This window comes from Diospyros lotus, chromosome 7 (assembly GCF_014633365.1).
Source record: "Diospyros lotus cultivar Yz01 chromosome 7, ASM1463336v1, whole genome shotgun sequence".
NCBI lineage: Eukaryota > Viridiplantae > Streptophyta > Magnoliopsida > Ericales > Ebenaceae > Diospyros > Diospyros lotus.
This window is the reverse complement of record NC_068344.1, coordinates 4,187,754-4,205,437: the sequence shown is the minus strand read 5'-3', so window position 1 is coordinate 4,205,437 and position 17,684 is coordinate 4,187,754. Positions and strand designations below refer to the sequence as shown.

Here is a 17,684-nt window from a genome sequence, read left to right as displayed (position 1 = left end):
TTCCAACTTTTATTATTTGATAGTCATTATTTTTCATGAAAATTATATTTTTTCATATAATCATTCATTTTTCAAATGGGGATTCCTCGCAAATAAATAAATAAAACACAAAGGCAAGAGATAAAAAAAATGATAAATTTCAAATTCAAATAGGTACATTTTCCATGGGAAAATGGACAATTTCTATGAAAAATAATTTTTGGCAATTCAATTGTCTAGAACTTTCCATATTCCATGCGAATAATTTCTAGTCAATTTCATATAAGGGCCCGTTTGATAGCCATTTTTTTCCTGAGAAAAGAGGTTTTTTATATCTAATTTTTCATTTGTGTAGTGTTTGACAGCTAAATTTTTTCAGGGAATTCATTTTCCTATTTCTTGTCACGTGATAGTTTTTTCCTTCAAATCAAGAAACCAAATTCCTTGGGGGGAGGAGCTCCAATTTTCCAAACAATTGAAGCAGCACCCTACTGTGCTCCTATCTTCATCCCTTACAACTTCCATGGAAGCAAATCTGCAGCGAGAGGGACAGAGAGCGAACGAGAGGAAGGGCGGGCGAGTAAGAGAGAGAGAGAGAAAGGGCATATATATATATATATGTGTGTGTGTATCTGTGTGCGAACGAGAGGGACAACAAGCAAGCGAGAGAGAGAGAGGCAGCGAGATAGGGCCTCTCTGTGTGCGTATATATATACATATATGTATGTATGTATGTACGTATGTATATATGTGTGTATCTCTGTGTGTATATATATATATATTTATGTATATATATGTCTGTGTATGTAGAGATAAAGAATTTTCAGTGTTGGTTTGGATATATATATGTGTGTGTATCTATGTGTGTATATATATATTTATATATATATGTATAGGGATTTAGTATTTTTCAATACATTTTCACTATTGAGTTCTATAAAAAAATGTGTTATTTTCTATAGAAAATAATGTCTATCAAACAATAAATGTCAGGAAAATGATCAAATTTTATGAAAAATATTACCAATCAAACATCAAAAGATGAAAAATAACATCATTTTTCAGGTAAAAAATTATACCAATCAAACATCTTAAATTTTCAATTTTCAAGAATTTATTTTCTTTTCACCCTTGCAATCAAACGCAATCTAAATAATTTCTAGACAATTTAATTGCTTGGGTAAAAAAATTAATCCAATCAAATCCCTTTTAATTTTTTATCTAGAAATTGGTGTACTTTTCTACCTTTTGTGTTTGATTGTCACTATTTTCCATGGAATTAGTCATTTTTTCTAGGTTTGGTTATTTGATAACCATTATTTTTCATGAAAATTGTTTATTTTTTCATGGAAAGTGTATCTATTTGAACTTGAAATTTGTCATTTTTTTTAGCTCTTGCCTTTTTGTTTTATTTATTTATTTGTGAGGAATCCCCACCTAAAAAAATGAATGATTATATGAAAAAGTACAATTTTCATGAAAAATAATGGCCGTCAAATAATAAAAGTCTAAAAAAATAACTATTTTCATGAAAAATATGGAAAAGAAAAAACACCAAAAGATTGAAAATTACAATAATTTTTAGGTTAAAAATTTAGCCAATCAAACATGTTGAATTGATAATTTTCGTGCAAATAATTTGTACGCAATTTCAAAATTCTAGGCAATTCAATTGCTTAGAAAGTATTTGTATGGAATTGCCTAGAAATTATTTCCATGAAATATGGAAAGTTCTAGGCAATTAAATTGCGTAGAAATTATTTGCATGGAATTTGTATTGGGTGTGTTAGATTAGAATTCTTTTTCATGAAAAATGTCACATCAATGAAAAGAATTTCATACTTGCATGTTTGATTTCTTAACATTTGTCATGGAAAATTTTTATGGTACAAAATATTAAAGCATGTTTTGACTTATTTTTCATAGAAAATTGCAACTAGGGGGAGTGGGAATTGTTTTCCATGAAAATAGAAAATATTTTCATTTTTCATCTTTTTCCAATCCATCTTTTGCCCTATTTTCTTTCCATGCAAGTTGTTTCTTTCCATGCAAGTTGCAGTCAAAGCATCCTAAAAATTCTAAACAATTGAATTGCCTAAAAATTATTTGTATGGAAATTATCAATTAGACTTGTTTGATTTGCTTAATTTTCAACTTAAAAATTATTGTACTTTTCAATCTTTTGGTGTTTGAATACCATCTTTTCCATAAAAATAGTCAATTTTTTCAACTTTATTTTCCATAGAAATTTTACTTTTTCAGATAACCATTCAATTTTCAGATGGGGATTCCTCACAAATAAATAAATAAAACACAAAGGCAAGAGCTTAAAAAACGAAAAAAAAAAAAAAAAAAAAAAAAGAAGGAACAAAAATCAAAACTGCTGGGTTTAACAGGGTTTTCCCGGAATGCACTTGAGCGGGCCAGTGAATCGGGCCCAGTCGGGTCACGTAACTGCTGGGCTTGGCCTTGATGAAGTCGTACCTGGAGCAGGGATTGTCCTTCAATGGCCCCCCGGATTGCACGAACCTCTCGCTCCGTTCATCAGCAGATCGCCCTCCGATCGCCACTGCCATTTGCTCCGCTTGCTCTCCGACGTGTAATCTCTGTGCGTGACCTCCTTCGCGTTCACGTTCGGCGGCTCGATGAACCGATTGCCCTGGCTGATGATCTTCGGATGACTGCTGCCTCCGATGGTGTCCATCAACCAGTTAGTGTAGTCGTTGTTCTCAGGAGCGGATCCAGGGGCTGAGGCTGACACATGTTTATACACCTAGTTTTATTGTATTTATAGCTATATAGAATAAAATTCTGCACATATATTTATTGTGAGGCTATATACAATAAAATATTCTTTCATGTCCCGGGATACAAGTTAATTGATTGGATCACGATAGATAAATTAAGATTTCTATTAGTAGGTCATGAATTCGATTCGCAGAACACAAGAATGATTATTAGTAATAATTAAATAAGAAGAGAATAGATGAGAAGAAAATAAAAGAAAAGGATAGGATCAATTTGATGTCAATTCAGCTCTCTGTACATATGTTCTTCCGTGGTTCATCCATGGAAACAGCTTCCTAGGAAAAAGCATTGCTCAATCCCAACCCACAAAAAAAAAAAAGACTTGTGGAGATAAGCCATACACTTGTGATTTATTATTAATAATCCAAGGAGTTGGTCAGTCCAATGAACCTAGGACCGGCACTGAGAAGTTAGGGACTCTAAGCAAAATTTTATATGAATCCTAATATTATTTAATATTATATATAATATGAGATGGGCCCATACTTACAAGGCCACCTGAGCCCATGCCAATAAGACTAAGACCGGTCTTGGTGGGGTCCAAGGCAACTGCCTTGATTGCCTACCATTTGGGCCGGCCCTAAATGAACCCAACCCATCAAATTTCTCGCACTTAATAAGTTTTTTCTCTTCCCCTCGCGAGTTTGATTAGGTTGGGAGTTGATTAAATAAATTTTGGATTTTTATGTATTTTCATCAAGAGCTATATTTAAAATGAAACCATTATATATATTTCAACTTTTTATGGTTTTAGGTTTGGTATTTTTGCAGATTTGAGTTTGGTTTTACCACACAGATTTTAGTAAAATCAACCTGCAATTTATTTGAAATTGTGGATATTTTATAATTGTAAAAATATCACAACATATTGGTGTTGGTCTCTTTTGAAAGGTTGCTTCGCGTCTCTGCTGTATCTTTGAAAAGATTATGGTGGGCTCTTCTGCCCTTTATGCCACTCACGACTTTATCAAACCAAAGCGTGAAGTGGAATGTCCAATAACGTCTCTCCAAGTGTCCCTATTACACTACTGCATCTGCATGTCCATGTCTCTGTAAAGGTGGATAAGATGTACTCCTTTGATTGGCAAGCTCTGTCCTTTTGGTACGTGTTTACCTTTTTTTTTTTTTTTTAAGGTTGCGTCTCATTATCGACATCCTCTATCATCCTATTTTTTAAAATTACACTGAAGAGCTAAATCAAGAGATATATCTAAATAATCAAGGTGGTAAATCTTAACATCACTAATATCACTCTTAAAGTCCTCTTTCAAAAAAAAATATTCTATTTTTCCCAAAAATCAAACTCACACTGAGAACCTTCAAATAAGTTTTCAGACTACCTCTTTATCATTTGGCTATGTCCCATTTTTTTTTTTTAAATGGCTAGGCTACGTCACAACGTAATGCTATTAGTGTGCTCTAAACTCGTTTCTTTTTTTTTTTTGAAATATTTATGTATTAATATATTATATTTCTATCATATAATATATTTATGTAAATATATATCATTATAAAATATTTAAATAATATTTCTAAAGTTAAAAAATGACTTCCTCAAGGTCAAATTAGGAGTGTTAATTGAACCCCGAGCCCATGTTTATGTTAAGCCCATAAATTTTGTTTATATCCATTGGCCTGTGTGTATATATGGCTGTTTTGGGGCAAATAAGGAAATAGGCATAAAGGCAAATTGAAGGGAAAATCAGAGATAACACACACATGAATTCATAAGTCCTAATTGGGCTAGAAGAACACCCAGAGCTGAAGCAAAAAAGCTTGTGAAGAGTTCGAAGGCACTCAATGATTCGAAACTGAAGAAGAACAAGGCAAGGTATTGTGTTAGAATCTCTAAACATCGCTTGAGGCGTGTAAGGTTTGTATTGAGAAACTAGAGTATTGTATTTGTTGCTTTAGTTCGTTCTTGTACTCTTTAATTTTTGCTTTTGATTACAATATTATAAGCGTTCGATTCTTATGAGTTCGATTGTAATATTGTGTTGTAATTACCTATTCATATAGTGGATTGATTACAGGCAAAACTTTTGTCATGAGTAAGATTCATTTGAATCTGAACAGGTATGTGCATTGTTTTCTTTGTTGTCTTTTGTTTAGTTTGATTATTTGTGAATCTTGATATTTTTCTTAGTCTTGCCGTGTGGCTGAGTGTTGGTTTACACAAGGAAAATAATTCACAAAATGTCAAAATAGAGTAAGAATCCTAATTCCAATTGAAGCGGGAAACACCAGAAATCGATGAACAATGGACTCCGGGAAAACCGATCGTCCGATACCGAATAGAACTAACGGCGAAGAACGTAGGAGCCCGAAATTAATGTTTTGGGGGACCACTCGTTGAATCTCCAGGAGGTCGAGGAAGATCGGAAGCACGAAGACAGTCAAAGCCTGGGACAACGACGAGACAGAGCTTCGCAAAACCGGCGATGAAGAAGGTCTCCAAGAGATCGATTGTCACTCTTCGAGAGATCGGAGACCAATGGCACCGATGGCAGAGAGAAAGAGTTCTGGACAGAGAAGGTAGCTGTCCAGGAGTCTGATCTCGAAGTTCGGGCAAAAGATACGAATGATAATCTTGAGAGATCAACGCTCCAAGAAACCAATCAGAGAACGAAATAACTTGTCGGGTTAATTCTTCAGAAGACTGATCGATAAGAACATATCTGAAAAACGACGAAGCAACAACAACTTTCGGGAGACCGTCGCAACGATCGAGAAGCTCCTCTGAAAAAACAAAAAATCGACGATGATTGGTTTCGCAAGATCAAAATGCGGAACTAAACGATTAAACATACAGGAAATCGATTAAAGCAGGTATAGATCACGGACGACAAAGATGGCTCCGGGTAGGCTGAAATCGATGGACGAAGATCGATGGCAGCAAACGGCGAACATAGATAAAACTGTCAAAAAATTGAAAACGAGGCACAAGCTCCCCGAGAGTTTACATACCTTGAAAACCCACATGCACCACTCCCGATGAGGAGGTGAAGAAGTTAATGGACTGAAGAAGAAGGAAGACATCTCACAAACCAAACAGAGTCGGATCTGAAGCAGGTCACTGAATTAGATCTGGACAAGAAATTGGTGCAGCAGTCAGACGGTGCATCAGGCAGAAGAAGAAGCAGGCGAAATCTGAGCATCCAAATCTGGGTTACTAGAGAAACATATTCGGTTTTAAATTTGGGTAAGGGAAAATTAATTTTTATTTGTCAGTCAAAAATTTTACACACTAAAATTCGAAGGAAAAAACAGACTAACTATCTTGGAGACAGGAGGCATAACCCAAGAATGGTTTTTCCGTGAGAAAGTAGAAGGAAACATTCAATTCACATTATTTCAAAGTAAAAGGAAAAGGAGAAAGAAAGACACATCATTGTTGCCAATTCACAGATAACAATTGACAAGGATTCAATCTATATCTTTTGTTGCCTAACGTCAATGGTACTTGAAGAATTTTAGCTAACTCTCGTTGTGTCCAAAAATACCTACAATTCGTCAACAGATTTTGAAACTAATTAGTTTGTAGATCTTCCAAAAACCTAAGGAAAATTCTATTCGCAGCTATTTTTTCACTCTTCACAATTATATTTTAATATACCTAAAATACTCTCTTTTGAAAATTTATTTTTACCCTTAGAGCCACTTTCTCCCTCAATCAATTACTTGCCAATCATATACAGTCACCCATTCATAACGAAGATAATACAACAAAAAACATTAGATTCGATGTGGCCGAAAATGAAAAAATAGATGAAAATATAAAAGTAGAAGAACACATATATACACAAACACACACACACATATATACACATCCCGACACTGTATACACAAACATAAATATATGTATATATACACACACGGGGGGCCTTGAAGGTCGGCTCCATTGATGGCTATGGCTGCCCCATGACTGTCGTTTTCTGTATATATATATATATATGTATGCGTGTATATATAAATATATATATCTGTCGTGATGGCGGCGGTCACCAACGATTGCGATGGAGGCGACCTACACCCTCACCCATATAGTTGGCTGGCAAACACCGGTTGGAGATTTCATTTGTTGATGTATTTCATATGTGTGATAAAAGAGGGTATTTTTGAAAAAAAAAATTAACTGTAAAGAGTTATCACATCACTAGAAAAAAATATGAAATTTTAATGTGAGCAGCACAAAAAAGAGAATAGGAGTTATTACTAATCCAAGAAACAAGAATTCAAGAAATACGTTTTGTCATTAGAACTCAAGCCCTCAAAAAAAAATCAAAACCCTTGAATATACTTGCAAAATGATAAATGCACAAAAAAGGTCAAGAGCCATTGCGCACAAGTTATGGCAAATATGTACACATAAAATTACGGAGTCATAACATTATAAGAAAAAATATCATTAAGATATTCGAGGATCACTTGTGTCGATGAAAGAAGAACTTGTCTCGAACACACACAAATATTGAAGACTGTTAAGATGTTTGAGGGTCACTTGCGTTGATGGACAAATGACTTAGGACTCGCCCAAAGCATATACAACTCATAAATAAAAAGACCATTAAGATGTTTGGGGGTCAATAACGTTGACGATCAAAGGACTTGCCGAACACACGTGGCTCATGAAAAAAACCATTAAGATATTCGGTTAATAATGTCAACAGATGAAAGACTCTCCCTGAACACACGCAGCTCATGAAAAAATTGTTAAGATGTTTAGGAGTCAATAATATCGAAGGACGAAAGACTCGTCTCAAACACACGTGATTAAATTACTAATGAAAAGACTGGTAAGATGTTTGGGGGTCAATAATGTCAACATTATGAGAAGAAAGACCATTAAGATATTCGAGGGTTACTTCCCTTAATGGAAGAAAGACTCGCCTCGAACACACGTTGATGTTGAAAATCGGTAAGATGTTTGAGAGTCACTTGCGTTGATAAACGAAAGACTCACCTTAAGCACATGTAGCTCATGAATGAAAAGACTATTAAGATATTCAGGGGTCAATAACGTTAATGATTGAAAGACTCGTCGAACACATGCGGCTCATGAAAAAACTATTAAGATGTGTAGGGGTCATTTACATCGACTGACGAAAGACTAGCCTCAAATGCACAGGATTAAATTACTAATGAAAAGACAGTTAAGATGTTCGGGGATCAATAATGTCAACGAATGAAAGATTTTCTTCGAACACACACACACGACTAAATTACTAATGAAATGACCGTTAAGATGTTTGGAGGTCAATAATGTTGATTGACGAAAGACTCACCTCGAACACACGCGGGTAAATTACTGATGAAAAGATTGTTAAGATGTTTGAGGGTTAGTAACGTCAACAAACGAAAAACTCACCTTGAACACATGTAACTCATGAAAAAATCATTAAGATGTTCAGGGGTCAATAGCGTCGACGGACAAAAGACTTACCCCTAACACACGTAACTCATGAATAAACCTGTTAAGATGTTTTGGGGGTCACTTGCGTCTCTAAACCAATGTCTCGCCCTAAACACACGTAGTTGTCTAAAAGCCAAAGCGAAAAAATGTGAGAATGGTCTGAAAATAAAAAATACAAAAGCGCAAAAAATGATCTAAGATCAATAACAATTGTTTAATGAAGGAGAAATAAAGGCAGACCACGACACAGTCTACTATTCCATCCGAGAAACTCAAATGAAAGAACAGGAAATAATTGTTGTGTTATACGCAAAATCCAATTAAAAAAACAAAAAAGCCCAAAATCCCCAAATAACTCTTTGGGATAAAATGTGTAAATTTTCTCGTAAACCCAGAAGAGTCCCACACAACGTGCAAATTAGATAACTTTGACATTCGAAAATCTCTTCAAAGATTTTACGAAAGGGATAGTCAATTATCCATAAAGAATTCTAATTCTAAAAGGATTTCAAAATATTGGGATAAACATCATCTATCAAAATTCTAATCTTAACGAGTTGCAAAATATCAAGATTAATGTTATTTGTAAGAAACCTAATCCTAACAAACTCCAAAATATCAAGATAGACATTTTCTATAAGAATTTTAATCCTAACAAATTCCAAAATATCAAGATAGACGTTACATATAAGAATCCTAATCCTAACAGGTTTCAAAATGTCAAGATAAATGTTATCTGTAAGAATCATAATTCTAACGCATTTCAAAATATCAAGATAGACGTTATATGTAAAATTCCTAATTCTAATGGGTTCCAAAATAATAAGATGAATGTTATCTGTAAGAATCATAATCTTGAACTAATTAGGATTACTCAATATCCCTCTATAAATAAGCAAGCACTTATTTTAAAAAAGATATGTGTCTAATACTAGTTTCACTACAGTCTTCATCATTTTCAATATTTGATTTAAGTATAGAAATTTTTGAGTGATGATTTTCTCACACCCTTTGATTGTTTTCTTTCATGCAAACTCAGGCAACTTTAACAACGATGTTTTTAATCAAATAAATTTATTGTTATATCTCGCCAACAACAATCGTATTTTCGTTTTTTTTTTTCACGACTCAGTATCACCGGTACATTTGAATGTGTTGATGATAAGTGATAAGACCACTTAATGAGCTTCAAAAAAAGTTTAGGGAATGATTTATTAACATGATTAGACTCGAATTAGGGCTCGTTTGACTAGGCTTTTTCTTATAAAAGATTTTGAGTTATGTAATACTTTAAACTAATGAAAGTGTTTGTATCAAATATATTTAAAGTTCTCAGTTATATAAATATGTATTTGATAAAAATAAAAGTTTAAAGTTGTTAGAAATGATAAAAATGATTAAAAAAGACATGTCATATTTACTTGTATGAATCAATTCATTAAAAAGTAATTATAATGAAAAAAGATAATTAATTATATTTTGTAGCAAAATTATAAAATATTTTATGATTTTAATTAATAAATGTTTATATATCAAATATATATTTATATATTTGTATAAACTATTATATTTATATAAAGAAACTATATATATATATATAAAGAAACTTTCCCTATATATATGTATGTGTGTGTATATATATAATAACTAAAAAATAATAATAAAAGAAAAACCCTATGATCTATTGGTGATTGGAATCAAACCCATCGCCAATGAACGACTCAATAGAATCAATAGCTAATGGGTTTTGTTGAGATAAACACCTTGCGATGCGATGACAACGAGTTCCAAATTTGAAACTCATCAACGATGAGTTCTGGATTGCTTTGGGTGATCTAATCCTAAAAAAGAGGAGAAATATAGAGAGATAATGATGGAAATAGGTGTTTGTTGCTACTTCTTCTCTCCCATCGTGGCCACTAACGACGACAGTTGATGTCATGCTTTTTTGCAAAACGACTGCAACAAGCATTGATAGCAACAATAACGATGACAACAACAAAGAATACTAATAAGTAAAATAGGGCAGCTTTGTTAGAATTGTTTAGTTTGTACGAGGGCATGTAGTTGTCTTTTTGGTTAACTTTAGCATTATAAAAACACTAATATGAATTTTTAACTTAAGGTTTAGGGTTTAAGATTTAAATTATTTAAGCCTATCCAAATAGAATAAATTTTTTTAAAAAACATTAATCCATAACTTAAAGTTGGTAGCTAATATTAGAAGGATTTATAGTTTCACAATGCATTTGGTTTACTACATTGACTCTTAAGGTAAGTTTAAGATGTATTAGTATTAAGATTTTCTATCTTCTTGTTGTACTAACATTTTTCGAGTATAATTTCTTTCGATCTATTAGTTGTCAATGCAATTGGAACTAGCATCATGTTCTCCTTCAACTTTTTTTCCTATACGTCTTTTTAGTTCACTTAAATCCAAACATGATTGAATTTTATTCGAGTTAAAAATTTGATACTTAGTTTATTTGTCAACAATTTATTTCAACTTTAAACATAAATACCTTTATAGTCATTTGTCAATTTCCAACGAAACTAAGGCCCAAGAGCTTGCTCAATCCCCTCTCTAGAATTCAATAATGGGCTCGGGCCAATTTGAGTCGAACTGGTAGAATTTAGAGCCCAAAGTAGGGGTACCTGTCAAATGTGTTCAAAAATTGGTATTTCCAGAAATTACTCTTTGCCCCGTAATTCTGGAAATTCTCAACTTAGACACTCAATTAACCCCAAAACTTTATGGAATTACACAATCACTCAAAATATTGTGCAATTGTCAAGTTTGCAATTTTCTTCATAATTAAATTTCTCAAAAATTAATTTTGATTCTCCAAATTTTTCTAGTATTTCTACAAAAATCTAAGCTATTGCATCAAGATAAGATGGCTTTTCAAATTTTAAATCAAAATAGGAATTTATTTTTTGCAAAAATCAAAATAAGAATTAATTGCTTATACAATTAACGTTATTAATGGAATAAAAATGTCGCCCACGCATCAATATGACCTACCATATAATAATGGCTAATATGGCTCTCCATATAAAGGTATAATGGTTTATTTAGCCCTTTTTAAAATACAATATCCAATTTCGCATTATCATTTACCAAAGTCTATCACAATGGTCAACGTAGCTTGATGTTTGAAAATATAGTAGTTTATTTGGAATTTCTCTAAAAGATAATGACTAATTTGACCCTGAAGCCAAAATATAATAGCTAATTTGGTAGCTCCCCTTCTACGATACAAAATAAGTAACATTTTTTAATGAAATTTGTGCACTATATATGTTTTAATGTGTTAAGAGTAATTTTGATGTGTTCATATTACCACCTATCGAAGATAAATTTTTTAATATATTACACTCGGACTCTTTGTAATTTAAGTCATTTGCACAAAGACTTCTCTAGTTTAAAAATGCTTTTACAAGTCGTTATAGTGTACAATTTTTTTTGATTAGATGTCCCTTCTATTAGTAATGCCATTAACTAAACTATAATTAAGCTAAATAAGTTAATTAAATATTAATTTAACTAAAAAAACTAAGATAAAACCAATTCTCTTACGATAAGTTCCAATAATAGATTAAAAACCCATTTAGATGATAAATTCTATGTAATTTCTCAGCCAAATAAGTTTTTGGAACCCATCACAACACATCGATGATGGGTGATAGGCAATGGTTATAGCATGTTAGTGGTAGTTTTTTTTTCATCTTTTTTTCATTGTGTGTAACACATACTCTCATTATTAAATCTAAAAAGTTAGATGAAATGTGATAATGGTTTTTGGGACTGACCACCACGTGTCACTTCTGCGACTGGACCTCGGGAATGGAACCTCAGACTTGGGGATGTCGGACCTCGGGTGTAGAACCTGTAAGACAATGGAGGGCCGGGGCTTGGATCCCCCAGGATGGACTCCGACGCTCAAATCAGTAGAGTAAATGCGAGTAGTAGTAAATGAGAGAGCTGTAGAGCTTGAATGTACCTGACGAGAGTCCTTGTCTTTTATAGGCAAACCCGTTTTAGGGTACCCGAGATGAGTGGGCACGACTCCCGAGAATCCCGGTCAAGTTGGAACGGTCTTGCAGTTCGGCCCGAATTTCTCGGGCTCCGCTCCGGGGTGTTGACTTGCCACGTGTCGGTCTCTCAAGTGATCCAGGTGGCAGGTGAGACTATTAGCGCGTAGGGGTATTCTAGTAATTTCGGTTGGTGCCACATCAAAATGCATGAAGGACTAGATGAAAGATATGGTTACTCGATTGTTTTTTAGTATTTTATTTTGGTTAAATTAAATTTTATTTATTTATTTAATTTAATTAACTTGAGATTATCATTTTTATGCGATCCCTTATTGTTTGTGCCATCTATTTCGACAGATGAAGTAAATTGTAAATGAAAATTTTGTCTCATTATGCAAGATAAAGAATCAAACTTATGATCTATTAATGTGAATCCTAACTTATCGTGATTCAATTACTAGATCTGTGTCTCAAAAAATATTTAATTTAATTAACTTCGTCAATAACAAAAGGGTATATGAGCGAAATTATAAATGATAAAGAACTTTTAAGATATTTTTAAATTATAAAAATATCTTTTCTTCTTTCTATAAATATTAAATAGTCGTGGAGTATGTACACGACGCGCTGCCCAAAGCTAAAACTGCTATTTCCAATACAGGCATGTTTGGTCACTCCTCTTTTGAATATGTTTTCTAAGGAGGCCTGTGGACTTTTCAGATATCTTTCGAGTACACCACCCCAATATATTTAATTAATGTAAATAAATAAATAAAACAGTTTCACCTTTGCACGTGTAAAACTGACGTCAGCAAACCATCGGTTGCTATTTTGAGATTCGAAAATACAATATTCATAAATAAATGTTATAAATCAACATGGTGTATATAATTTTATTTAAAATTTACAATCATTTATAGTAATTGGTGTCTTATATGCAAAAGTCTATTAAAAAAATTCAAAACTCAAAATAATTTTTGAGTTAAAAAATAAAAACTAAAAACACTAGATCTCCAAGAGAACACAGGCTCCCAAAAACTAGAAAATAAAAGATTGTGGGAGACATTTCAAGAGAACATGGTCCCCCGAAGATCGAAAAACAAAAGATTCCTGGAAACACTAGGTCTCCCAAAGACTAAAAAACAAAAGACTTCGAAAAACAATACAAGAGAACATGATCCCCAAAGACCAAAAAACAAAAGACTCCAAGAGATCGTGTCTCCCAAAGATTGAACTTGCCAGTCTCCCAAAGACCGTGAGTCGAGAGGCCTTGCGATCATTTGGCGATCAAAAGGTCTCCCATAAACAATTTGGTAGCCGAAGGCCTTGGTTTCCCGAAGACTTAAACCAAGGGATTATTTTTGTTCTCCAATAGATTATAAGTTGTCATGTAAATTTTCTCTTAATTTAGGAGGTCCCACACAAAATGTAAACTAGATTAACTTCGATATCAAAAAATCTCTCCATAGTTCTGTTAAAAGAATAGACATTATCTACAAAAATTTTAATTTGAATGGATCTTAAAATGCTAGCATAAGTATTATCCGTAAAAATCCTAATTCTAGTAAATATCGAAAAATTCCATGCTCCTTTATAAATAAATAAGCCCCCAAATCCAAAAAGAGTATGTTTATGATACTGATTTAAATACGGTATTTATATCTTTAGTATTTTACTTAAGTATCGAACTATTTGCACAGAGATTTTCTTGCGCCTTTTGATCATTCTTTTTTTTATAGGGTTTAACAAGCTTGACGACGTCTTTTCCGATTAATAAATTTATTGTTGTATTTGAGCGACACCAATAATAAATAAATTTATTATTAATTTTAAATAAAATTATAATAAATTTGGATAAAATTAATTTTTAACTAAATTTTTAAACACATAATTCTTTGAATTGCATTATTTTTTTCTCGTAAATGTAGTTTTTGATTGTATCTCTAATCTTCAAAGGTAGAATTTTCTTTTTTTCTTTTTAACTTAGTACTTATATTTAACTTTTTTTCTTTTCTTTTTCCCTCTTGAGTCATCATCTGGTGTCACTTTCCTCCGCTTAATAAAGCAAAATATGATATTTTATTTTTAATTAATTTATAAAAATAGAATTATTTGTAATTATTTAAAATTAATTAGGGTATCGTAGTTATTTTTTTTAACTAGCAAATTTAATTTTTTTTAATTAAAAAGAATTCTCGATCTAGAATAAAAATATAAAAAAATTAAGTATCCCAATATAATGGTTAAAGGAGTTTTGTGAATTTCATAATCTTATTTTACACTAAATCAATCTCAAAGTTATGCATAAAATCAAAAGGAATGATAAAAAGGGAACAGACAGAGATGATGCGTTGGTGAAATAGATGGCCTATTTATTATCCTCTTTTAACATTATGACTTTAGAATAATCTGTCCTTAAAAGTATTTCCCATCATATCATAATAAAATAATAATATATTTAACACAAGTGTAATAAATAATATACCTTATCATTAAATACTATATTTTTATATAAGTGATCCACTAGTAAGTAATCTAGACAGAATCACGTGATCAATTAAGATAAAATCTATTAGATAGATTACAATGATCAATTATGAATTTTACTTTAGGACCAGGAGATAAAATTTCTCATCTTAGGGACTCTTACAGTTCAGTCTCAAGATTTTTGTGCAGAATTTGAACACGGGACCTGCATTGGCTACATAGCAATTAAATTCAGAACTCTTTGAAATCAACACGTATACGATCCCAACCGTTAAGGTATGCTTGTGGAGGCAATTATGAATCTTACTTGAAGTTTAGACCCGCAATTAAAAGACTAATAAGCTGACAAACTCCTTTTGAGTTCTCTTTTTATCTTGCGACTCAACTCTTAACATTAAAGTATTCTGAATCTTATAGTAATATCCTTTAATTAAAAAAGTGTTGGGATTAAATCTTGTCTCCAAATTTGATGGTATAATTAGGCGATGAGTTGGAGATTGTAAAAAGGAAAAAAGCTTGGGATAGAAGGATGCACGAAAGGAGAGGCCCCCGCACCCGTGTGTCTCCACGATGTGAGATAAATGATTGCCTGTTTGTTTGGCTGCACCATCAATTGTTGCTGCATCATTCCATCACCCTCGTGCCACGACACAATCTTCTCTCATCATTTCTATTTCTCTTTTTCTTTTTTCCTTCAAATTTAATTCCCTTTCTTTCCTCTTCCTCTTCTTCAGTAATGGGGGAATTCAGTATTTTACATATTTATATAGAAATAACTTAAGGATTGGGCAAGGTTTGGGGTCGGGCGCGGGGGGAGAGACAGGCCCGCCTCGCCCCGTTCCCAACACTATGATCAAGTCAAGAGATACGATGTGTGTGTTATCCGAGGCACTTCACGTATGAGATGAGGATATGATGCGACCAATAGCTATGTTGTGAGATTAAGGGAAGGTGTGAGAGACATGACACTTGATCACGGGATCTCATATTCACATTATCTACCACTAAGCTAAGCTAGTAAGCTAGTTTGGGTGGGCATAAATTAAGATTTGAAATATACAAGAACTATGCATTTCCCTTCAAAGTACAGCACAAGAGCTAAAACAACCCACTACATTTCCCCAATCCCATCTCCAAAAACAGAAATTAAACCCAAAAGATGAAAAGAGAGAACCAATCCGCCATTATCGGATTGGTCGAGAACTAAAGCTAAGCATCATCGACATTTGATTGAAGGCGAGGAAAGATGGGGTGGTTCCAATTCCCTTATTTCTAAACCCTGAGCAAGTAAATGCTAAGTTCAGGGCCGCCATGGCCGTCTGGGTTCATCATGTAGAAAGCTTCCGAGTCTCTGTTCCCCACCACTCTCTCAAACTTTGCCCTCATGTACATCACCTCCCCTTCTCCTCCTCCTCCTCCGCCGCCGTCCGCAGACGGGGGAACCACGCCGGCGCCCATCGAAACCGGCCCCACTGCCCTCAACACCTTCCACTCCGCGGGGCCGCACTCTCTCCTCGCCGCAAACCCGCATTTCTTACCGTTACAGTACGCCCTCCAAACGGCCTCCTCCAGCAGCTTCACCCCCTTCTTGGAATTCGAACTCTCCGTTTTCTTGTCGCATTCGAGGGCGATTCGGACCAGCCCCGACGCCATCTCCCGCACCAGCGAGCTCGTCGGCGAGGAAAGCTCGACGAGAAAGGCCGGGTTGGAGCTGGGTTCTTCCTGGAACGCGAAATGGACGTGGCCGCGCCTGTAGCCAAACAGGGTCCCCACTACTCGGCTGCCGAGCCCAGGTTTCGGCCTCCTCCGAAACAGAGCCAGAGCCGCAGATCTGAACTTTCCGAGCTGCTGTTTCCTGGTTCTGATACCACTCGTTACGATCGGACCGCATTCAGACCTACACAGAAATCAAAAGAAAATAAACACAAAAATTTAGCGTCATTCCACCTAAATATCTAAATCCTCAAAGTAACTTCTGTTAAAGTTCCAAGAGTTACCTAACATCGGCCTTGAGCGAAGCGGCAGCCATTTTTAAGTCTGAAGTTTCTTCTTCTTCTTCTTCCTCTTCTTTTTCCTCTTCTTCTCGGCCTTGGCCATCTTCGATTTTTCTTTTCCAGTGGAAGTATCGTCTGGAGAAGGAGAAGGAAGAGTCGTGGGGGGTTTTGGCTGTGATTGCCTTCATCTGGGAACGAACAAGGAGAAGGGACAAGAACTGGGAAGATGGGCGTGGGAAACAAAAAGAGAGAGACGGGAATATGAAGACAAATAAGATTTGGGGGGGGTTTGCTGTTGTTGGGTTGGTTTGGTTTGTAGCGCTTTATGTCAGGGCAATGGCGACTGAAGGAGGCGTTGTGTTCTGCAAAAAGAGAGAAGAAAAAGAAGAAGAAGAAGATGATGAGAGAGAGGCTAGATGGTGGAATCTGAGGCTGGGGGGACAAAGGCCGTGTCTTGCATGTCTGTTCAGACGGTGGCCCAGAAAAAGCAAAGTTGGGGCAGGGGCTGAGGCTGAGGCTGGGGCTTGGGATTTGGAAAAAAGCTACTCCCCAGTCCAAATGTTATCACACTTGCAACAATTTTAGCTACACATCCTGACAATGGGCGCCTGATTTTGTAGGCATTTGTCAATGCCCAGTTTTTGTATTAAAAATGTTTATAAATAAAATATTTAAAATACTTGTCAAATACGAGATAAAGTGCATTACTCATGCTTAATATAATTACATATATTAAAAAAATCTAAATTATACGTGTTCTTATAAACTTAAAATATAACGTAATTATGATCTGTCTTGTGTCTCACTCTTATTGTCAATAAGTTAAAAAGTGGTATTTTTTTTATTGTTTAATATCTTAGAACAATTTAAGATATTGTAATTATTGTTTCTTAATTTTTTGATCAAATCTATATTTTTTTACTATACTTTTATATATATATATATATTTTTTTTGTCATTCGAAG

General features: G+C 34.1%; 1 protein-coding gene across 1 annotated transcript; it reads right to left on the bottom strand.

The window, feature by feature from the left end:
- Nucleotides 1-15,757: 15,757 nt before the first annotated feature.
- On the bottom strand, nt 15,758-17,285 carry LOC127805856 (protein MIZU-KUSSEI 1). Its single transcript, XM_052342665.1, has 2 exons — nt 16,723-17,285; nt 15,758-16,622 (listed from the first exon to the last, which is right to left on the bottom strand). Exons 1-2 carry the CDS (start codon nt 16,905-16,907, stop codon nt 15,998-16,000), a joined length of 810 nt encoding a protein of 269 aa, XP_052198625.1. The 5' UTR covers nt 16,908-17,285; the 3' UTR covers nt 15,758-15,997.
- Nucleotides 17,286-17,684: the final 399 nt, after the last annotated feature.